Here is a 24,216-nt window from a genome sequence, read left to right as displayed (position 1 = left end):
GGTTTCTGCTTTAGGTTATCACACAGCTTCTGTAAAAATTCTTACTGCATTTACTCAAAGCACAAACCACCGTGTTATACTTACGATCCTAACTCCTCACAGTAGTCAAGATTTATAAACAGCAAACTGCAAACGTTACAGTCTTTGACAAAATCAGCTACGGAGCTGCACTAACAAATGAGAAGGCCTCCTCAGGATTCCTGAACCAACTGGGACAGGATCACTCCAAACAGCTTCTATAATCACACCTGGTAGCAAATCTGCAGACTACTATGGCTTGTGATTTTTGCAAGCCCTTTGGGAGGGGAGGAGTGTAGCAAACTTGACTTGAACACTGAATGAACATGATTTATAGAGAGTGCATTCTTAACAGTTTTAGTGTTACTAGTTGCTCAAGAGTCATGCAGAAAGGCAGAAGGATGTTAAAGCAAATTCCAACTCCACAACTCCTCCAGAAAGCCTAGTAGCCAATTTAAAAAACGCTGACCTTTAACTCCATCCAGAGATTTAGCAGAAGACTTTTGTTATTCTGTGTGGACTTACTTTTTAGTTACAAATCAATTTTCTCTTCCCCTACTGACAGCAGATATATCTTCTTCCATTAGTCATTCAGTCACCACAGATAAGTATTTAAAATGAGATAACCTTCTTTAAAAATATGTATTATTTAAATCATAAAAATGTAAATTGAAGTTGAATCAGCTACTGAAAAATGCTATTTCTTCCTACCATATCTTTCCTTACAGCCCCCTCTTCCGTGAAGGATACTGGATTCCATATCAGATTAACCGGAGTTCTCTCACATGGAAAAGATTAGTTATGATAAATAGCACTCTTAGTGCTGCTGAATTACATCTTCCTCAGAAGAATCAAAGTCACGCTCCATTGTCATTCATCAGGCATCCTTTCTAGCAAACTATGGGAAACTTCATACCTTCCTGAACTTTTCCATCTGCTTAAAAAGATCTGGATCCAGCTCCTGAGACACATCTTTCATCCAAAGTAGTGCTCCTCTGTATTCAGTCCGATACTGCTCCATTCGGTTTACTGTCAGCCATGTGTCCGAGATGGCCCTGTATCTGAAAGTCTCCACTTCCTGATATAATCTACTCAAAGGAGTACGCAGTGCTAATCTAGGGGAAGGCATGAAGGAATGACAGGAAGTTAAAAAAAAAAAAAAAACCCACTAAGGCAGACAAATAACATAACTACTGCCACTTTGCTTGCGAGCAAAAACAGCAGCACACACAGGCAAAAGAATTCACTGCATTGTGAGTATATTTTCAGACAGTCCTACAACTTCATTGGGGGCACATACAAACACGTTAATTTTGCAGGCATATTGTGTATGCAACCTTCATATTTTAGTAGTGATTTTGAGTGAAAAAGGAACCTTATGTGTATATGTATTGTAGTTAGCTAAACTGCTTATATGTATGCTACTAAAACTCCTTTTCGCAAGTTTCACTTAACAACTCTAAAAATACACCTAAGAATTTATTACTGGATACATACCACAGATGCATCAGGATTGTCATTTTAAGCCTCAAAAAAAGCACTTCCATTAGCCTTTTAATCTTCAAACATACATGTAAATTTAGAAGTCATCTGTCCAGTAGATAATTATCTGATTTTTTTTTAAGGAATCTAAACAATTCTTTAGAAAGACATTTATCTTTTGGAAGGTTTTAGGCATTTTCTTAAGTGTTTGTTCCAGACACTGCACTTTGGAGAAGCAGTAGGGGACACTGTTGTCTTCCCTGCACCATCACTTCAGCTTCTAATGGGCTCTCAGAACAAGACAGGATTACTTCCACTTTTGCTATGTTTCCTTCTGCTGCTTTTGCTTTACTGTTTGCAGCCAGCAGCCACCTCACTGGGATGGTTTCAGCCAGCGCAACACTGGTGTAAAGTTAGTTTAATTTGCTACTTCAGGACATCTGAGGCATAATAGAATTTTTAATTTCAGCTCCAAATAGCCAGCAAATTAAGTCTTCTTGACCTCCAGCTACTGAGTTACCTATTAGCAGACAACACAAATAAGAGTAGCCCTAAGTCTAAGATGAGGATGGCTCAAAGACATGGAAGGAAAAAGAAGAGGGGAAAGCCAAATGACTGGTTTTCTTTTTACCTGAGTTTATTTCAAAAGATGCCTGGAAAAAAAAATTGCATCAAGATATTTAAATGTGAGCTTTTTATTATGGCTTTTTTGGGTGTAATACACATTTTTTTCCTACATTCTACAAGCACTTACAGTCATTCAAAGGAAAATTCAGTTTACGTGGACATGTCTTACGGTGGGATTTCTATAAACAGTTAAGCTTTTTAAGAGGCAAATCGTTAAGGCTTTTGCTCAAAGGTGCCTTACATGTGTTTCAAAGATCCCACTCATGGCTGTTACTGGGTGTGCTAATGACCAAACTCCAGCCCAAGATAAACATGAAATGCTCAGTGCTCAGTGTGTGACATTTTATTTTGAGCCAAACAGCTGCACTGTTAAGCTAAAGCTGGAACATTTCACAGCAATAATTAAGAGCACTGAAAAATCCTGCAAGAGCACAGAATTTGATTCATAACTTCTCATGTGATGGAATAGTATTTTCCCTTGTGAATGATAAAGAATTTCAGACGTTCATAGTACCAATACTAGGAAAAAAAAAAAGCATCATAATACTCATAATACCATCAAGTACCACTACTTTTAAACTCTTCGAACACAGGTTCAGTGAGATCTCAATGGCTCTGGGCAAAAGCAAGTGTTTATGGGCATGCATATCCCTCTCCATTCCTTATCTCTTACCTTTTACTGAGTTGCTCCTACCCAAACCACTTGAGCTCAGTGGGAATCTAGGCTCTTTTTCTGGGGGACTTCTTGGTGTAAGGTAAAGCAAAAATATGGCACTGAGACTCCTTCCTTCTCCCCTGTCCACTTGGGATACAACACTCCATAGCCCAGAAGGCGGCTTTCTCTTACCCATTTCCCTGGCCTCCCAGGATCCAGACCTGCTCTAGCCTTTCTCTGCAGAGTGAGGTCACCAAGCAGAAAATAGGGAGCTGACATCAGTTTCTTTACAGACCCACTGCTAGAACGGCCACACAGATAGCACTTGTGCAGCTCAGCAATTCCAGCGCTGCACAAGTGTGCATGCGGGAACTGCAGGGCATAGCATAGCAGGGCCATGTGCCTAAAAGCAGGATCAGGCAAAACTGCACAGAGCAAGCCAATAGTATTGCCAATACTTCAGCAGTTTTGGCCAACAGTAACTTTTGTATCAGTTGGTTCCTCATACACTTAGAATAGCAATATGAAACACAGCAACAGAGAATCAACCACCATTATCTCCTGTACTTTGTAATCAGATGGTAATGATGAAATATATACCTTTGCTGAGAAGAAAAGCAGAGGGCCTTTCCTGTGGCTTGCATCATTTTTCCTGCTCTTGTTTTATCCTGAGAACCCTGTGATCGAAGAAATTTCCCCAATTCATTTTCTTCCTGAGATAGAACTAATGAAAAATAAATGAGTGGTCAAACATGTGATTTAACAGGTCTCATACGGTTTAACACTGGCCTAACACCAAATAGGATAAGTAACTCCAAATCCAAGCAGCACAGCAAAAATAAATAATTTCATGGAATTCCTGCATTTATGAAACAGAGGATCAGACTCACTTGAGACATCTGTTGATAGGTTTGCTGTACTGTAATAAGAATCACAAAGTTATGTCTGTGCTGAAAGGCAACAGGAGAAACATGCTATTTCTTTGTTGAATAAAAGAATAAGCTTGGTTTGATTACATAACGGGCCAAATGGTGGCCTGATTAGAGTATTTTTAGTTTTCTTTTTTTTATTCTTTGTGTAGCACCCGGACTACCTCAGCTGATCTAAGTTAGCATACTTTCACTGAAACTAATTCTGAGTTAAGCTGCCTAAAGCTCATTCACTTGCTTATTTCTTTTCCTCTCCCTTTTTTCACACTCAGCTACAGAAGTGATTTTTTTGATATGAAGAATCTAACTTTTCATGTTAAACACCATTTATTTTTACGTTACTTTGCAAGATCATTATACAATTCTAATATTTATACACTTCAAACACTGTTTTTGAATTTCTACTTGAAATATCTGAAATATTTCTACTTATAACCAAGTGCTTTTTAAACAAGACAGGATGAAAAATAAAAGTGTTTATACACTGAGATGTTGGATACTTCCAAACTGGCTCATCAAGATCTTGCATCCTCACAGAAATATTTCACTATGGCCTCATATATTATTCTTCCAAATTGTCTGTCTCTTATCGTATCCATTTCTTCCCTCTCTCAATAGGGAGAAAAGTCTCTATTATAAAAGATCTTTTGAAGTACCCTTGTCATTTTTCTAAGTTTTGACAGTCAAATCTAATGAAGATCCATAGCATATTCTGGTAGAACATGTTGCATGTACATCTTTGTATAAGAGATATCACCTACTAGTGTGAAACACTTGTTGCACTCAATACACAGGACTATATTGTATCTTAATTTTACCTCAATACTCTGAAACATTATCTGCAACTTGCTTCTTTGCAGAAGAAGAATAGAGAAAGTATGTATGACATTCAACAAAAGAAAATAAAATTAAAACATGTCTCCAGCAAAGCCGATTCTCTTTTCCAGGCCAGAAATCACAGCAGCCCAGAATTCAAAAGTACTGATTGGAAAAGACCTCTGGAGTTCGTTTCATAAAACATCCTGTTTGAAACTTCCTAAATTAGATTTCTGTTTCTCACTAATGACTGTCCACTTGTTACAGCCATTTATCAAATTCATTGTAATAGTGTGGATTACTTAATTGCCAAACTAGTAATGAGCCTTATATTCTTCATAGTCAGGCCTGATGGAAAACGACAGTTAGAAATTCTAAGACAAAGCACTTGTGAATTTAGACAGGCCAAGCAAGTAATGAAAAAAAAACCCTTAAAAAGCAAACCATTTTCCATAATTCTTTTTGCCTATCACTGCATAATAATATCAAACACAAAATTTAAGAACTAGGAGACCTTTAAGCATATAAGCAAGTTTGCCTTTAAAACTGTTTGCAACAAAGGCTATCTTTAAGTTTAACTAGGATAAAACAGTAGCAGTTTCCCATTTCACTTTTATTTTTTCGCTAGTTAGATGATTCCGTATTATAGACCTTCTCTTAGCTACTGTAGTTGATTATACTTACAACAAATCCTCTTTTGATACAGTTCAATTGCCTTCAGCAACTCCATACATGTTCTCTGAATTGAATGGAACAGCTAAAATTGAAACAGAATATAGGCACAAAAAAACCCTGTAAGTGTACGTGAGAAACACTGAATATTAAAATACAAGAAAGAGCTTGTCTTAATTTTTTGTTAAAATTATTAGGGACCACTATTTCCTTCTTGAACAATGAGTAGTCTTTCCAGCTTGGAAAAAAGTCTTTTCCTTATCAATTGTGCTTTTCTTTCAATCAAAGCGTTCACTGAAACTACAGACAGAACAATCAAAACCTACAAAAGGTAAATAAAGACAGAAACATTTATTCAAAACAGCTGATAGTTAATCAAATTACTTTTTTTTCTTTTTTTATTGATATCTTTGGATATATATGAAGACATTTACAAAACTGTTTCAAAACAACCCCACCAGAACAAAAAGCTATCAAAATGTCTATCAAGAATTTCACTGAAATGCATTAAATAGCAGTAGATTTTTAATGCCACAAAGTAGAGTGTCGCAAACTTGCAAATAGGTATGTCAACATGGAAAGTTACTGATTTTAACTAGACTTGTTACTGGCACAACTCTACCCTGAAGTTCTCTGACCAAATTTATAAAGCAGTTGTTTTCAAAGGAAGTAGAGAAAATGAACAGTCTTGACCAACTTTGGAGATTGTTTCTAGAGACAGATAGAGAGACAGGCAGAGACACTCATAGCAATTTCTCTAAAATCGCCTATCCGTAACTTGAACCTAAACTCCACTATATCAAGCAATACACAAACATAAGCAAAATGGACCGCTGGCACAGAACCTGTCATCCTTTGCATCTGCTTGACTTCCTGTACATTTACATGGGCCTTGTCTTTTAAACTGAGAGCATGACTTGCAGTGAAGAAGTTGTCTAAGTGAAAGTATCTGTCTTTTTCTAGCTGGTAAACACACATTTCCCTTTTTTCAATCCCACCTGGGCTAACAAAGCATCTTTACTGATGAATCTGCAATACAAACAGCATGGCAGGAACTCAAGGATATGCTTATAAAATATTGTTTCTGTTCCTCCAACTTGTTTTACATCAACATGTGTGACTTATACCCAATCATAAAGACCACACAGCTGGAATCATCATGTTGCAAGTTATCACTATCATAGCCAGACCACAAGATTTTTTTTATTGTCAAACAACTACTTGGATTTCAGCTAAAACATTTATAAAACTGAGAAGAGTTTGACCTCTACCAACCTTCTACGACTGCAAGAAAAACAGTAATGTAAAACATATACCCTTATGTAACAAAATGATACCGATAAAACTTAGCTAGACGCTATCTTGGTTATTGTACTTTGGAAGCCCATTTTCTATCTTTTGCTTTGGGTCAAAGATTTTCAAGCTTTTCAATCTGTAGAGCCTTATGTTTTTTTCCAGTGGGGTTGGGGATATTGACAGTAGGACTGGATTTATCAAACAGTACGGTTCTTTTTTTTGGTTACCTTTTTACGAATTTTCAGAAGCTGCCTTTGGACAACGCGTTGAAAAACACTAATCTGCACACAAGCTTCAGAGAGCAGACTGCACTATGTACCTTGATCTTTCTTTGCATAGTGGTATTTTATAAAAGAATTTTATTTGTATATAGCATAGATTACAATTTTATTTTTAAGAAAATAATGTTTTAAACTGACAGATGCACAAAAGATGGTAAATCAGAATTACACCACCACCTCCCCCCCCCCCCCCCAAAAAAAAAAGAAAAAATTGCCACAAAAACCTGAAAAGAGATAAAAGACATGTTAGGCTCAAAATACATACAATCTGAAGGACATGGTTTTTTGTGTGACAAAATACCAGTATACTCCCCATAAGTTCTTTTGTCCCAAATTATAAAGCATATTAACAGTGAAACAACAAAAAACGGTAATAATGTGTATATATATTACTAAATAATATATATACACATCATAGATGCTTGATAGAAATGAAAACATTAAGAATTGGAGAATATGCATTATGTAGACATTACAAACCTCAAGTTTTGCATCCAGGTCTGCATCTGAAGCCACGACATGTTCATCTTCCTTTTTTCCTGTGACTTTTATAAGGGTTTGTTTTGTTTTCCAATATTTCTGTTGCATTTTATTGACTACAGATTTTTCTTGGCTCTGAGCATATTGATCATAAAATTCCCTTGAATAACTGCTAAAACATTAAGAAAAAAATAACAATAGTTCAACAGGACGCTTAAAAAATAAGTCTAACAGGCTAAGTTAATACACTTCTGTCAAGAATAGAATACATGTGTCTGCATGCAAATATAACATGCATTTCCTCATAACATAATAATAATAAAGTTATTAAAGTTAGTGCTATATTTCCACAAGTATTTCCCATCTCAGTTTGGAAAATAAACTGCTTTTCATTTGAACATCTTTAGTATGCAGTATTGCCAAATAATCATCTGTAAATAATTCTTCCCAATACGTGATGGAATGATTTATAGCCCATGCAATTAAAATATATAAAAAAAATTAAGAACAGGTAGATCTAACTAATAGGACGGCAGACTAACAGGAACTAGCAGACTTGCTTAAACAGACAGTGGAATTTTCATGCAATTTCAGCAGTGTCAGGATTTCACAAAGTTCATTTTATGAATGAAATTAGACTACTTACCCTCGGGGAAGGGAAAGGGGAAGGAAGAAAATATCCTTCTCTTTGAGCATGCTATGTGCAAGATAGATTGATAGCTCACTTCTTTCTTCTTTTACTATGTAGATGTGTGAGGACTAAATGCTGATCGTGTGTGCATAAAACATTTTTTTTCAGCAACTACTTTCTATTGAGAGATGACAGGCATCCCTCTAACAATGCTAATAAATGGTGTAATCTAAACAGAATCTGCATATTGCACAATATCTAAACCATATGAAGCACAGCAAATATGGCTTTACAATGTCATATTTATCTCTTTTAGGAAGAGTTATTCCATTACTAATTTCTGTAAAAGTAGACACCCTTTCCTCCATGTACATACATAAAAAGCTGCACTGATTTTGCACATGTTTAAAAGTAAAAGCTTGCTGAAACTTACTGTAATAAATATTCTCGGAAAATTTAAAGAGGTTGAGTTTATTTAAGAAAAAAAAAAACCCCTCCATCTGTGAAGTGACAGCCTGGGGTGCCTTAGTCGGATCTTGCTGACTAGATCAGTTCACACAACACAGTTCAGAGATGCTTCCCCCGAGAAGTCCTTAGACACGGCAAATACATTAAGTCATGAAATGCTATGGCCATTCTGAAACAACAAGCCATTGGCACACCCACTTCCAGGAAAGGCTGGCACCTCTGCTCTACCTGGTTACTAATGACAGAGTTTAACCTCACGGGAAATGCGTCTGACAGTGATCTGTCATTTGTGTTTGTTATTTTTAATTTGTAAGTTAGGAGACAGTGGTTTAATCACCAAAGAGATGATAAAAAATTAAACTGGAAAGGAGCAAGGACAAACGATTTAAAATGCATGTACCATATAATGCACTTCTTGGCTTCTCCTCAAGCTTTAAAAGCAAAGATATGCACTCATTTAAATTTATGTTAAGAATTATTATTAAAGAGTTTACTTTATAAACTTCATTAATATTAAAATAAAGGGTTTTTTAGTTTGTGCTACAACAAAAAATACCTAACATGCAAAACGCATCACATTTCTACACAAATCATTACACATACTCTGGCAATGGACAGTGTATCAATTCAGGGAAAGCATCCATTGAACCAGTATCTGTTGCATCTTTAAACTTAGAATCTACAAGTTCTAATAATAACAAGATTTACATCCCTGCCAGATCCCCCTGCATTACGAAAAAACAGAATATATCAGGGTTTAACTCCAATAAAAACAGCATTACTCTAAAAACAATTCAGAACGAAACAGATCATGAGGTGGTATCAACTTTTTAGCTAGTTGTGTGCTTTATAACTTGTGCTACAGCTGTGCAAACAACTGATACCTCAGTTCAATGATCAAATGAAGAAAACACCTTAATTCATGTGCTGTCAACCAGCCTTAAGATCTACCTCACTGGAGGTCACTAGAAATTCTAGGGGCATGGTGAAAGGAATAAAAATGAGCTACTAATAAGAGATTACAAAAACAATCCTGAGATTAATACAGATTCTTGAATTAGAGACTGATAAACCAATTGGAGAAATAAGAGGAATATAATCACAATATTGCCTTTATCACAATAGACAAATTCAACTTCTAACTTCATTTGGGGAAACTCCTGGCTCCTGTTTATGTTCGAGATGATGAATGATTTATCATCAAGTTGCTAAAACATTCAGTGAACAATTTTTACTGGTAGACACTAGTCAATACCTTTTAAAATAGGTGCTTTGTCAGCAGTCATGGATACATATAGGTGTTGCTAAACAATCAAAAATATAAAAAAGCATAACCAAAAGAAGAATCTGCTTTACTCTAAAGTTGAAGACCATGGATAAATCCTTTTAAATAAGACAGAGTTCACACAGTTCTTTCTACTAAGCAGGAAATTGATAACATATGCTATTTTTCCAACTAGTCAATTCACTTGTTTTTCCATTCTTTGATGATAACTTGGCAGTTTTTCATTTTTTATTTTTATTCTTTTTAAACAGCATGCCTACCAGTGACTTCATAAAAACACTAGATGCCAGAACATAATGCATGATAGACCCGGGCAGTGATAAATCAACATGCCTAGCACTATTACGTCTTTAAAATAAGAAAAATGATCCAGGTACTTACTACTTATGACCATCCATGTTTCTTTATTTTCTTCTGGCACTTAAATAAAATAAAAATTTATCAGTTAAAACAAGCACCTTTAAAATACAATTCTGAAGTTAGATACTAAAATACCCCTATCTCGTCACATATAAAAATTACTATGTTGTAGCATCTTCCATACCACGTTATGGCAAAACTTACCAACCTGAGGACCAAATGCTTTCCTCACGTAACACAGAATTTTCATTTAAACCCATGACAAACACATTTAAGTATTGCTTATTACTGTATTTACTCAAAGTTTTTTTTTTTTTTAAATAAAACCCACATTTTTAGATGGAATAAATTCAGTAACTTTTGAATAGAGGCAAGGCAAAATTTTCAGTACTAGGTGTCTCCTTCAGCTGATCTTTTTCCAAAATTTTAGTCACAACATAGCTCAACCACAAAGAGAGTCAAATGTCCAATCGATCCATTTTTGAAAAACATCAGCTACCTCACGTTTTGGGCCCAGATAGGAAATTCAACCACCAGGTGATTTTTCTAAGAGGAACATCAGAGTCCACAAGGATGGATTATGACTTATATGCCTTTGGACTTGAAGTTTTATAAGCTTGTATCTCCAGTTTGGGTACTCGAGTCTCTCACTATACTCTGCTGACCAGATGGCAGGCACGCCACTTTTACACAGACAACTAGCACACTCCTTCCCAGGCCAAGTTTACAAACGAAGCCAGACTCTCCTTATAAAAAATGAGCATGTGGCTTCTCTTTTGCTGCTTTCAGAGAGGACTCTGCTCTCCAGCATACAGCTAGCATACAAACAGAGGTGCTCCAACATGACCGTAGAAGAGACAAAAAAGAAGCTGGTCAATAGTGCTTCTGGGCAATGGCCCTTGGTAAGACCAGGAACAGAAGGAACATACGGAACAGGCTGTGATAACATAGAAAGCTGACTGAGAAAAGACTGATTGAATGGGCAACTAGGAAGCTAATGGCACTAGTCTGGGGCAGAGAGAAAGGGGGCTGCAGTGGGGAGAGATGACTCTGGAAACATCTCCAAGGAGCTGCTTCAAGAGAGCAGGGCAGACACCAGAGTGGTAAAGGGACTGGGACAGACTGGAGAAACTGGGACAAGGGAATCAAACCTGAGCACTTCCACAGAGAATCCCCAACCATGAAGCGTACAAGCTTGGAGGCTGGAGCCATATCCCAGATTTCTGAGTCTAACTTCCTTGCTATTAGTACCTGTGAAATTTCCTGGCCAAGCTGCATTAGAATGCAACTCAATGCTGCAAGATGAACTGAGCACTGCACAAAAATTCAATTCATGAAAGTTTTCTGCTCTGAAAAGCACTACAGGAGAAACCATGAGGAAACTGGTAATGCTGTCTCCAGAGCAGAGTTTAAACATAAAGCCAACAGCCACATACTGAACAAAGAGGAAGAATGAACAGCTTACGATTGCTGTCCGTTCTGCGTCTGACACAAGGGTGCTATGACACATAGAGCATCAGTCATTGCTTTGCTGTAGTTTCTAGAGCCATGAGGCACAGACAACCTTAACTCCAGAATTTTCTAATGCTTCTATGCTTGACTTCACTGTTTTAATACTGGTCCTCCTTAATTCAATTGTGGGTGTGTGTGAAAGAGATAAGAACACAAGATTTGGCCTGTATGCACACCTATGACTCAATTATTCAGCAGCACACTATGGTTTGACAGGAAGCAAATAACAGCCTATCTAGATGAAATAACATGCATATTTACGTGGACAAAGTGTAAACACCAACCCAGGGAACAGGTACCTAAGACACTGACCTTACATACAGTACATTTGCACCTGACTCTCCTGCAAATCAGTGTCTCTTAAAAATAAATAAATAAATAGTGTCAGGCTCATGGTGAGGCAGCATTCTCACTTTGCAAGTATTGCTCACATTCTTTCTTCCAAATATCTAAACTTATATTTGGCTGCGGGATCTTCTTGGCTATACTCAGCTCTAAGTCCTACATAGTGCCCCTACATACATAAGATGTTCTCTGTGTGGGTTTTTTTTTTCAGTTCAAAGTGCCTGTGAGGACTGTATTACAGCCATCAGAACAGTGTTTCCACAGTATGAAAATGAGGGTGTGTATTCCTTGTCCTGCTGTGGGACATGAAGGCCTGCGGGGTGTTTGAAGCTGCAAGGGATGGCTGAACAGGGTGGAAGGAAACCAAGGTGGACTCTTGCCTACACCATCTACTGCAAGCAGTTCCTGGCATTTGGTATCACCCAAAACATGCCAGGAGAGAGACAGGTCCCAGAGAGCTCCAGGTGTTACACATGAAAACCATGCCAGCGAGCCTGCAGCAATTAAAGTGCATGAACAAAGGCAGTCCAGTTCTCAAGCTCAATCCCCGGCCCAGTTTTATTTAGCAATACAGACCTAGCTTTTGGTTCCTAATGAGAATTGAGGGTCTATAAAGACAGCTTGGTAAGGGCTGGGAGTGAGTAAACAGAACAGCAGCTGCTCAGAAAGAATCAGATGACTGTTGACAGGTCTTGCGGTATTTCATCCATAATTTCCATCAAAACAATTCCCTGGATCCCATTCATTTCAGATGCTGTTCAAGGAACTGGAACTTTCATAAAGAAACCAATTATGCCAGAGAAGTCCCTGACTGCGTTTCATATTTCTCAGTGCTTGAGAACACTCTGGAAAGTCCAAATTTCCACTAAAATCATTCCATTCTTTTTGGTGTTAACTTAGGCCACAAATTTGTGTTCAGACTTCGGTCTCATTGATCTCAATGGTACCCTAAATCAATTCCATTCACACAGTACTCACTTCAAGGTAGATACACTTGTGTAATATTTGCAGTACTACACACTAATTTGCATTTCATATTTAAGCATTACAGTTAAACTCTATTGAAATGGAAACAATGTATTAACATAGGTATTAAAGTGAGAAATAGGTAGAGGAAATGTACTATAGGAATATTTACTTCAACTGGATGTAGCTGATGTGTGTTACAGGAATTCTAATGTTTGTATTTGAGTTCAACCGCAAATGTATCAATTTTTAGGATTTAATGACAGGATTTTCTTTCTGAAGAACATATTATTTCACTAGATATGTCATATCCCAAATGAGGTTTTCAGAAGGTGCTCAGGACAGCTGGCTGATCTTAAGGACAACCTCTTCAAAACACATGATTAGCCCATTTCAACGTGCAGAAGCTTGAGCACCACTGACAGAAGGCCAGGATGGATGAATCTGTGACAGGACCCTCATGCAAAATGGATGTACACAGAAGATGGAGGGATCCCTATCCAGGAGGGATACAGAAGCATTGTCTGAGCAGGAAGGCATGGAGTTAGGAAAGCCAAAGCTGCACAGGAGTTCGTACCAGCCTGAATGCGAAAGGCAAAAAAAGGAAGGCTAAGGAAAACAGGCTCACTGTATGACAAAGAACATGGAAAAGGCAGAGGTACACTTTTGCCTTGGTTTTCACTGGAAGGTCTGCCATCTGGCCTTCCAGCTCTCTGAGCCTTCTGCCAGCCCCTGTCTGTGGGTATATAGCATCACCCACAGTAAAGAAAGATTAAGTCAGGAAGCACTTAAGCCATCTAGGCATACCTCTGATAGGTCACGGCAATTGGGGGAGGTGCCTGATGACTGGAGAAAGGCAAACATCATACCCGTTTTCAAAAGGGCAAGAAGAAGGATTGGGGAACTACAGGCCTATTGGCCTTGCCTCAGTTCCTGGATGGATCACAGAGAAAATCCTCCTAGAAGCCACTTCTATCTCCATAAAAGACAAGAAGTTGACTGGGAACAGGTAGCATGGATTCACCAAGGGATTTACCATGAACTGTCATGCCTGACTAACCTGATAACTTCTACAATGAGATGACTGGCTCTGGTGGATGAGGGGAGAGTAGTGGATGTTATATGGCTTGACTTTAGCAAGGCCTTTGTCAGAGTTTCTCATAGTATCTTTACAGGCACTTGCAGGACCACATCTGGAGTACTGTCCAGTTTTAGGCTCCCTGTGCAAGCAAAACACTGGCATATTGGAGTGGGTTCAGCAGTCAGCATCTGGAGAACATAACATACAAAGAGACGCTGAGTGAACTGGTTTTGTAAGAACACTAGACTAATAGACCCATGTCTTATTGCTGTCTACAACTACCTAATGCAAGGATGTAGAGAAAACAGAGCCAAACTATTCTCAGAGGTGCACACTGGAAGGACAAGAGGCCATGGACACAAGCTGGAATTCTAACTTAAAATAAGGAAAAGAATTTTCACCATGAGGGTGGTCAAACACTGGAACAAACTGCCCAGCAAGGTGGTGGAATCTGTCCTTGGAGGTACTCAAGACTCAGCTGGATACAGCCCCAAGCAGTTTGCTCCAACTGGACCTGCTTTGAGCAAGAGGTTGGATAAGTGACCTCCAGGGGTCCCTCCCAACCTACGTGATTCTGAACATTTTTACCACGTCAAAGATGATAATATTGGGAAGAAGCAAGTTTGCTGACACCATTGTTCTACTGCAGAAAACTTTCCACAATAGTATAAATGGACAGCAGTATAACGCATTGCTTCACGACCACTGTGATTATACAAAAGAGTACAGAATGTTTTCTTTCCAAGTGTTATCTAAAATTTTTTTCAGCTTGTAGTCATGTTGTTGATTTTCATTCACACCTCAAAACATCTTTCAACATTAAGAGAGCTTTCATTCTTCAGATGTTGCTACATGGTAGCTATGAAAAATTGTCTTTGCAGTCATCTTACAGCTTGTGATGGGGCTGGAAATCATCCACATTTTTAATGATTCCTAATTTCATGTATTATTACTGTCTAGTCCATGTCCAGAAACCAGAGAGCATTAATATATTGGTTCAGCTGTGACGAAGGAAATTACTAAAAACAGCTGGGATAGCTAAAACCAGCAAGTTTTTTCAAAGAAATGCCAGAGGCACAGAATTCTACCTACAAGTGAGAGATGCTAATAAACAGGGATTGGAAACAGTCCAGGCAAGTAATAAGGAATTATAAGGAACGTTTCATAACCATATGACATGAAGAATCCCTACAGTCTTGAAGTGCAGGCCTTGAGGCTGCAGAAAGAGGCCAAAGAGTGAGCATGCAACCTTTCACTACTTTAACTTTTGAATTCTGTCATGCTTTCCAAGAATGAGAGATGAATGTCCTGAACAGAAATAACTACAGTTGTCCTTTGCCAAGCCTGACTACAATGGGGGCACATGATACTAACTAGAGTCCACCCTCTCTGAAAAATCACAGCTGATCTCTGTGACAGGCCACCTTTATCTTGGCTAACAAAAGGTAGGGATACTCTGGATAAGTGAGACAGAAGTTAATAGGTGCTACAGCACATGGTAGGGAAAACAGTTAGACTACAGTTAACTGTATGCAGAGCCATGTTTATTGCTGCAAACTGAGTGGTGGATATGAGACTTTCTGGAGAAGTTCACACATTGCTCCAGTAATTCTTCATGTGCTTCCCCACATTCTGAGACAGATTGCTCCCTCCGTTTCAGTGTCAAATCTGAGCTGGCCCTGTCCATAACAAGCCTTCCTAGAAGACAAGATCACAATGCCGAAACATCCAATTCCATATGAACCTGGCTATGTTCGTAAACCCTGCTGACACTCTGAAAATCCCTAGATGACCCTCTGTAGAGACACCAAGAAACTTCAGCATCATCTTTCACAAACCTTCCTGTCTGCATACAGATACCAGAGAGGAGGACTGCATCTAGCCAGATCAGGTCTGGCAGAGTGTATTGGCCTGGACACTGTGAAATACAGCTAAACTGTTTCTAGACTCAGTCTGGCATCAGAAACAGTACAGCTGAATTCAGGCAGTGCTCTGCCAGAGCTAACAAGATGTGCTAACATGATGTGCTGGAACCAAGATGGCTCTGCAAACAGTCGGCTATGGCACCTCCGCATCTGTTGCAATTTATCTGGTGCGTAGACTATCCACAAGTTATTTCCACGGGTAGCCAAAATATCTGGAATGCACACAGAACTTCATAAGACTTCTGGCATACCACATCACCAATTGACTATTTTAGTAACCAGGCTGCTGGAAGGAAACGTGATGAATGACACCCTTATTACAGAATGGCATTTCTAGTCCATATGACTGTGTAAAATCCTCTGATTCTTTATACCCTCCAAGACCATACGAGTATACCATTGATGTTCTCTGCAAACAGGAAAATTACCACAAATGCTATTTTGGTGATTTGAGGGACTTGAAGTCTAGCATTCCCTGTGCTTACCTTCCATTTGTACTTGCTTGCTTTTCTTTTTTAGCCTTATTATATCATAGTTTGCTGCAGCACAACTTGTCTGGTTTCCCCAAGAGCTGAACAACATTATCCAGTTAGTATCTGGAGATTATTCACAGGAAGAAGTCAGTATGATTGCCCTGCTTCCAAAAGCCAAATTGATAACAAAGAATGCTGTATATTAACACAACTCAGATTATTTTTTATTTTCTGGTATATATGACAGGTCTGGTAAGGTAAAATTCAGATTTTAATGCTTTTCTAGGTTATAGGGAAATGAACCCACCCCGCCCCAAAATAAAAGAACACCACAACTTTTCCTCTCATTCAGGTATCTGCCCATGGTTGAGCATGGATTACACAGCACTTAGTCTAACTGCTCAGCCAACAGATCCTGTAGAAGAAAACAACCAGAGACTGCAAACAAATCTTTTTAACCATTTCTAAAACAAACTACTGACTCAACCACAACTTCTTAGAATGAAGAGATGAGCTGAAATCCCATCAAAGCTTATCTACAGAGCATGAATGCTGACCTACAGACCAAGTTAACATCCAAAGATGACCTACCATAGTTACATAGGAAGGCTGTAGATCAAACAGTACATTCTTCTGGGATGCATCCAGAAACAACAAAAGAGAACAGAGTGAAAAGCAGAGCAGAATCCAACCAGCCATAATTTAACGTGTTCATGAAAGCACACACAGGAGATGAGTTTGTACTTTCACTGATAACTAGCAGCATCCTCTCAGTTAACTATCCTTTCAAGGCAGCTAATATGTTCTGAGGATCCTCAAATCTCATCAAGTTCTCTGCACCTTAAAAGACCCCCCAACTTTTAGCTATAAATGTGGCAGAATCATGCATTGTAGTTGCTTCACTTTATAAGTTTTATTAAAACCAACAGCCTTACAAGAAACTTCTAATAGTAATAATAGAGTGGTACTAGGTAATAAAATATAGGGAGAACTTCAAAGAATTCTATCTGTAAGAGTGATAGTTTCATTTATATAAAGTACTCTGAAGGGAAGCAAATCTGCTTGGGTTAGGGAATCGGTGCCATCTGTGCCTCTGCAACAGCTCTTTGCTGGCAACCTACCACCACCCCTCTATTCCCTCAAAGTTGTGATCCAACCGAATCATGTAAATGGACTTCTACAGCAAGATGCAGTCTCACTGCAAGGTGAAGATTAGCTATGGCAAAGTTGTTTCTTCTCTGATTTGCCTATGGATGTGCAGAGCCAATGAGTCATGTTTCATTTTGTCTTTCACAAGCAAAAGGGAATAGAGCAGCCTATTGGTCTGAATTATATCATCAATGCAAGAAAAGAGTGAAAACTGAACTCAGGGCCTGTATAGGTACTTGAGTATGCAAGATTACTACAAGTATAGTGCCTAATCTAACTACGTCAACAGCTACCACTGTAATTCAGCCAACATTCATCTAAAGTTATATCACTATGACAAATGGTAAGATTTAATTTTCCCTCTAAAGCTCTTAACACATATCACTGACGTTCTAATCCTGAAGACTCATCCATGCTTAGCTTTAAATCTGCAAGTAGTTTCATTCTGTTAGACTACTCACTGATGCACTTGTTTATCAGTTCAAGAAGTCTGCAGAACTTGTGTGCAAGTGTTGCACTAGCAGTTACTTCCATTCAATACAACTTTTTGTCTATTCCTTTATCACAGACGGATCTACAACCTTGCTTTTTTTCCCTAAGAAGCATATATCTTATAGCTTATCAACAGCTTTTTAGGAAAAGAAATGTTGCAATCCTGTAAGGGAGAACTTTTATCAAAAAAATGACTCTTTCAACTGACTTCAGGAGTTGACATCTACAAAGAAGTTTCACACATTCTTAGAGGAAGCAACATCCATTATACAGAAGAATAACTCCTTCTGCTATATCCATACACCACAGGAGGGAAGAAATTCATGCTGTTTGACTCCAACCATCTAACTGTGGTGCCTAAGTTACAACAGGAACCTCGCATGTCAGTGCCTCCAAAGAGCAACTCAGAGCACCTAAATTAGAACCTTACCACTTTCCTTTGAGTGCACAGAAATGAAAGTTTCTGAATCAAGCACTTGAATTACATGGCTAAATCAGGTAGTATGAACACTTCCCTACACCATTTCTCTCAGAACAGAAATGTCATGGCGATCTGTTGAATTACTTCACAGTATGTTGAGCAACATTGCACTTAGCACATGGTTTATCCCATGAAGGCCACTGGAATCAATTTTCTCTTTCACTGTATGTATTTCTGGAACGAACATATTTTTACATATGATTTCCTCCATTTCCTCCTTTTCTTTATCAAGATTTATGAGACCCAATTGGAAAAATTTCATTTATTCTAGACAATTTGTTTTGATCCTTTAAAGATCAAAAGAAAAGTATTAACATCAAAACTAGATGTACAAAAAAATGTAAGCATGAATAACTCAAAACAACAGAAGATTCAGAGTGAAACTGGAGTTTGTTTACAGGGAAGGAGTTTCAGCCAATAAAACACTTCCTTTGCCTTCTTTTTCAGGCTAGTAAATTGTGTGGAGAACAAGCCACAGGAATACAAGTGGATGCATTAAATGACTGAGGTTGTATGATTAAGGACTTGCACCAGTAGAAATCATGCACAGGGAATGAAAAAACCTGGAAGCTTTGGGTCTTCTTTCTGTCATTTTGTAGCATTATCTAGGCGCCTCTCTGCAAACAATACACCCAACAATATGAGTAATACTGTTGGCATTAAGTACACAACAATCAGGGTTTCACTAAGTTTTAAACCCATAGTTAATACTGTCTACTCGGGGAAGATGACCAGTAGCTACTGCAGAGGGTACTGTAAGAGATATTTTATTCCAAAAACAATTACTATGCCTCTAATGCAGAATAATTATTTTAGAATACACAACTAACAGTGGGAATTATCCTGGTTAATTTGGTCACGTCATCTAAACAGAGGATGATATCTAAGGCCCTGTTTCTTATGCTGTCTAGGGCCCTGTTTCTTATGCTGTCATTCAGAATCTTCCATTTTTCTATTCCCAACTCCAATACGTACAAGTCAATCAGTTGCACATAACATACAGCAAGTTTGCACATCATAAGGTTATTTCTTGCATATGTTTGAAACTTAAGAGTTTAAATGCATCCAAACTCCATTGGTTTTCAGCACCCAGACTGTTAGAGATAAAAGCTTCAGCCTATGTGAAGAAGTGGAAATTTGGTACCATATCAACATTTTAAAGACTATTTTTTCTCCTACATAAGCACAAAAACCTATACCAGTAGTATTCCACAAAAAAAAAAAAAAAAAAGAAAAAAAAAAAAAAAGCCTTTAGAATTTTGCATTACAAGATTGAGAAAGTGTACCAACTCTTAAACTCACAGGCTTAACTGATCTCTTTGTTTCCAGAGCATGGCATGTACTGAGATGAAACACGGAGCTGGGTTTTAGTCTTTTTAAATAGCAGAATGTCAAATTTCCAGAAATAGTGGTTTATCTCAAAAGCATTGATAAGAATGGTACATGCAGTCACAGTATAGTACATGCAGTCCCAGAACAAAATATGTCAAATAAATGCTGGTGGACTCATAGTTGACAGATTAAGCAGCAAACAATAGTCCTTTCTAGATAAGTTACCTTGCATGGAGAACTTCACCATATTTGCAGGAAGACAGATATATACATAAGCACACATAAATTTAGTTTTAAATTGCTTTTTCAGATTATATTGATTTTTCCATCTGCTTATTGTGAAATAACATAACAACAGCACACAGTATCAGTCTGTCCTCATGTAAAAGCTTTCACTTGACTAATAGTTTTCCATTTATATTTGTGAAGAACACTGAGCTAACGTCCTTCGATAGGATGAGGTAAGTATTTTAGGTGTCTTAAGGAAGAACAGTTTGGAGATAAGTCAAGTGGCAGGTCTAACCTCACTCTATAAATGAGCATCAGAGCTAGGGAAATTTGCAACTCAGTATTTAATCTCATTATAAATGCAGACCTACTTCATTTCTCTGAAATGACTGTCAAATTGTTTTGTAATACACATTTTTTCTAGCTTAAAATTCTATTTTTAAACTTACTAGCCAAATACTATTAAAGAAAATGCCATATGGAATACCTGCCGTGCATAGATTATAAAAGATAGTAAGAAGATAGTTTTTGTGACGCATGCTACTCAAAACAACTCTAGAGTCTTAATGCTAAGAAATCTTCACTTTTGTAAAACCTATGAGAAAAGAAGTAGATGTACAAAAATACAGAAACCCCATTTTCACATTTATACAGTTATAAATATGGACAAACATAGTTATATAAGTTCAAAGTAATGGCTCCCTTATTTAAACACCTTATTTCCTGGTACAGTCAACGCTCCCAGTATTCTGAGTCCCTCCTCCCTTATTCATCCATGCAGATGCCAAGAAACAATGTTATTACACCTGAGAGGGAATAATGCAGGGGGAGGGAATGAGGGAAAATAACTTTCTCTAAAACCCCTCAGGAGATCATTTTACACCCATGAATAAGAGATCTGATTAACAACACTGTTTTAGCATGCACAGCAACAACAATACAGGGTGATCTTCTTTCACCGCTCTGAGTATGTGCGCATGATCAACACAGGCTGTATATGCTCTTGATAGATGCATAATCCACTCAACCTTTGCGTTTCTGTTTTCGGATCCTGGCACACCAGCCAACTAGTCCCACAGCACTGGTTACCCCTAGAAAGCTACTTGCAAGACGAATCTTACTGTTTGAATGATTCAGAACAGCCAGTTCCCAAGGCTGATGTAACTGATTACATAACAAGTCAAAATGCCCCTCGTTTTGCCATGGCTAACAACAGCCACAGGAAAAACTACTGTGAGGTTATTATTACTAGCAACATGCAAAAGGTCAAATGTTTCTACTGTTCTTGGCTGCTTGGTTTAGCATCCTTCCCTCTCCAGGCTCCCGTATTTACAATGCTTCTGCAACATGTGGCATAATTTTCTCTCTGGAGTGATTTTAAGGTTGAGCACTGACAAAACATCTCGAGCAACCAACTACTTCAGAGCAACCCTGTTACAGAAGATATTCGAAGAAAGAACCTTTGAGGCCATTTCCAAACTTTTAGCTAAGATATTAGAGGCTATTATTTAACTCTTCCAGAAAAGTTTACTTGGGAATTCATCAGAACAATTTTTCAGCCCTGTAAAGTATGCATAACTGAGAAGAGAGCACCAGACAGGTTAGCTTCAGACTCTACTAAGGAAAAAAAAAAAAAAACAGCCCTGTAATAGGGTTCCGTAGCAGTTTTACTTTGCGCTATGTGACACCTTCCCCACCCAACAGCGTAATCTCATGAAGGGAAGATATTCAAGAAACCTTCTCTTCCATACAGTCATAATGCATCTTCTTGAACCTGCACACTTTCATTGCATGTATATACTCTCATCTCCCATGATGGCAATGGAGAGTCACCTGTACCTGAAAAGCAGTAAATTCTTTATTTCTCAATTAAGAAGCAAGCAAATTCCAATTACCAGCATGTAACTCACGACAACATTATTGTTTGAACCTTCCTGGAAATAATAGTATTTCACCTATGAAGCTTAAACAGTGGGAAAAAAAAAAAAAGTTTGAAAACTCATTTTGACCAAGGTCTGGCAGCATTTAACTGCCACATCATCTTCCAATAGAGCTTGCCATGAGAAAAACTTGACTGGTTATACCGGTTATAGTGGTTTATTATACAGGAAGAGATCTCTGTGGCCTTAAGTTAAATTCAGTGGCATGAAGATAAAGGTTTTGAAGTTACTCATATCACATGAAGAGACTGTCCACACAACAGTGCAACTTTATTAGTTTAAAGGCTACCTTACCCAAAGAGCAGTATAAAAATGCTAATGTCTAAATAAGATGTTCAAGGACTTCATGCTAAACGCCACCAAGAAGTGCAACTCCTAGATCACTGCCCGGCACATACCACTACGGAGTGATACTTCCACTCCCTGGGAACCCTCGATAGACAAAGTTGAGAAAGCAAATTAACAGAGAAATCAAACGAAAGGCCGTAAGAGAACACAGCCTGCGCCACAGACTCCAAAACCCAACCTACCACGTTCTCTGCATAGCACTTGGGAAAAGCGAACAAACAAACACACACAGGAAAATCTTTTTCCTGACAGTCTCAGCCCTGCCAGACAAAAGCAAGGAAACAGTTTACTTCCAAGAAACGTACTCTGAACAACGAACCAGGGTTGCCTTCTGAGACCTAAATTAAATAAAATCCTTTCCCCATCCAGAAACTGAAGGAAAGAGGAAGTTAACAGAGAAAAACAAGGGGGAATAACAGGTGCTTCTTGGTAATAAACTATCAACTTGGTTTAAAACAAGAACTTAATACCAAGCATCCAAAATATCAGCACAATACGAGTTTGTGGGGTCACAGAACCCTGAGATTATCTCATTTTCACATTCGTAGATTAGAACTAGATCCACTAAGGCAAAACCGAACTTCTGCTGGAAGAAGGTCCTCGCAGGACCTGAAGGCTATCAGCACTATCCAAGACCGTGCACGTGAGGCAGTTTATGCATGTTTGGCCCTGAACATACACACAATGGTACTACCTAAATAAACAGCACAGCGCTCTTTACGCTTATTAAACTGACTTGGCCATCAAAGTAATGTTTTTTTTCTTCTTCCTTTTTTAAAAACCAGTATGTCCAAGAAACATTAATGTGTCAGTTAGATGAATGTAGACGAAATCTGTCTATAAAGATCAACCTTGCATGAAATATAAGCTTTAAAGATTTTTTTTTTTAATTCCAGTTTCATTAGCCATAAATGTCTCAGTACCTGGCCCACGACTCACATGTTAGGAGGCTCAAAACCCACAGCCCCGCTCCCCGCCCGCGGGTGAAGGGAAGAGGCCGGGCAGGGCACCGCCGCAGCCCAGCAACGCCAGTTTTCACGCCGCAGCCCGGCGGCGGGCAGGAAACCACCGAGGAGAAGAGGACGTTTCCCTCCCCATCCCCGCTTCCCGCGGGCAAGCGGCCAGGGAGGATGTCTGGGAGGGAGGAAGGCCGGCAACAACGGCTAAGTGCAGTCATCATGGCGAGAGAGCCACACGGCAGGGGGAGGCAACAAGGAAGGGCAGATGCCATCTTGTGCCTCGGCAAGAGGTCCAGCCCCAGCTGCCCCCGCCGCCCAGCCCCGACGGGCACCGCCGCCGCAGGCCCGGCCGCCGCACCGCCTCCTTCCCCCCGGGAGCCGGCCGGGAGCGGGGGGGCGACACCCTCCCGCGGGCGCCCGGCACCGGCCGCGGCGGCGCCCCCTCCCCGCACTCACCTTGCCCGCGGCAGAGGAGGGCCGGGGCCGCCGCGCCGCCCCCACCGCCGCGCAGGGCCGCGCCGCGCCGCCGCCGCCCCTCCAGGTGTTCCAGCGCCGCCGGCGTCACAGCGGCGAACGGAGCCGCCTCTGCCGGCGCGGGCGGCCCCGCAGCGGGGCGGAGCCGCGGCCGCCGCCCGCCCCGCGCCCGGAGGGCGGTGCGGCGACCCCTTCGCGGTGCCGGGGGTCGCGTCTGCCCCGGCGGCCGCCTCGGCCCGGCGCCGCGTGGAAGGCCTCGCTCGGCGCGGGAGAGCCGCCCCAGTGCCGGGCAGAGGCGGCGGCACGGGGCCTCCTGTCACGCCGCCGCCGAAACCCACCTCCCCGCGCCTCAGCCCCTCGCACCGGGGGTCTTGGGAGCAGCAGGTGCTGTTTTTCTGGCGTCCCCAGATCTTTCTTCAGGCCTTTGAGAATGAGAGGGCTTCATCGAATTTAGCAAATAAGAAATTCCTAATACCCGTATCACAAGGATGCCTGGCGTCCCCTGTCCTCC

General features: G+C 39.6%; 1 protein-coding gene across 6 annotated transcripts in view; it reads right to left on the bottom strand.

Annotated features, from left to right (window-relative positions):
* ICA1 (islet cell autoantigen 1) overlaps positions 1–23,857 on the bottom strand; it is a 75,561-nt gene extending 51,704 nt beyond the window's left edge. For 2 of the 6 annotated variants that reach the window (XM_064506367.1, XM_064506371.1), the window contains exons 1-6: positions 23,688–23,857; positions 10,022–10,060; positions 7,257–7,428; positions 5,212–5,284; positions 3,383–3,506; positions 935–1,133 (exon numbers count right to left, since the gene is read on the bottom strand). In XM_064506367.1, coding sequence (XP_064362437.1) covers positions 935–1,133; positions 3,383–3,506; positions 5,212–5,284; positions 7,257–7,428; positions 10,022–10,038 — 585 coding nt within the window. In that variant the 5' untranslated portion in view covers positions 10,039–10,060; positions 23,688–23,857. The remainder of the gene's footprint in view (positions 1–934; positions 1,134–3,382; positions 3,507–5,211; positions 5,285–7,256; positions 7,429–10,021; positions 10,061–23,687) is intronic. The other 4 variants (XM_064506369.1, XM_064506370.1, XM_064506366.1 and 1 more) reach the window with 4 other exon arrangements.
* Positions 23,858–24,216: the final 359 nt, after the last annotated feature.

Source organism: Dromaius novaehollandiae, chromosome 2 (genome assembly GCF_036370855.1).
Source record: "Dromaius novaehollandiae isolate bDroNov1 chromosome 2, bDroNov1.hap1, whole genome shotgun sequence".
NCBI classification, from domain to species: Eukaryota; Metazoa; Chordata; class Aves; order Casuariiformes; family Dromaiidae; genus Dromaius; species Dromaius novaehollandiae.
This window is presented reverse-complemented; position numbering and strand designations above follow the sequence as displayed.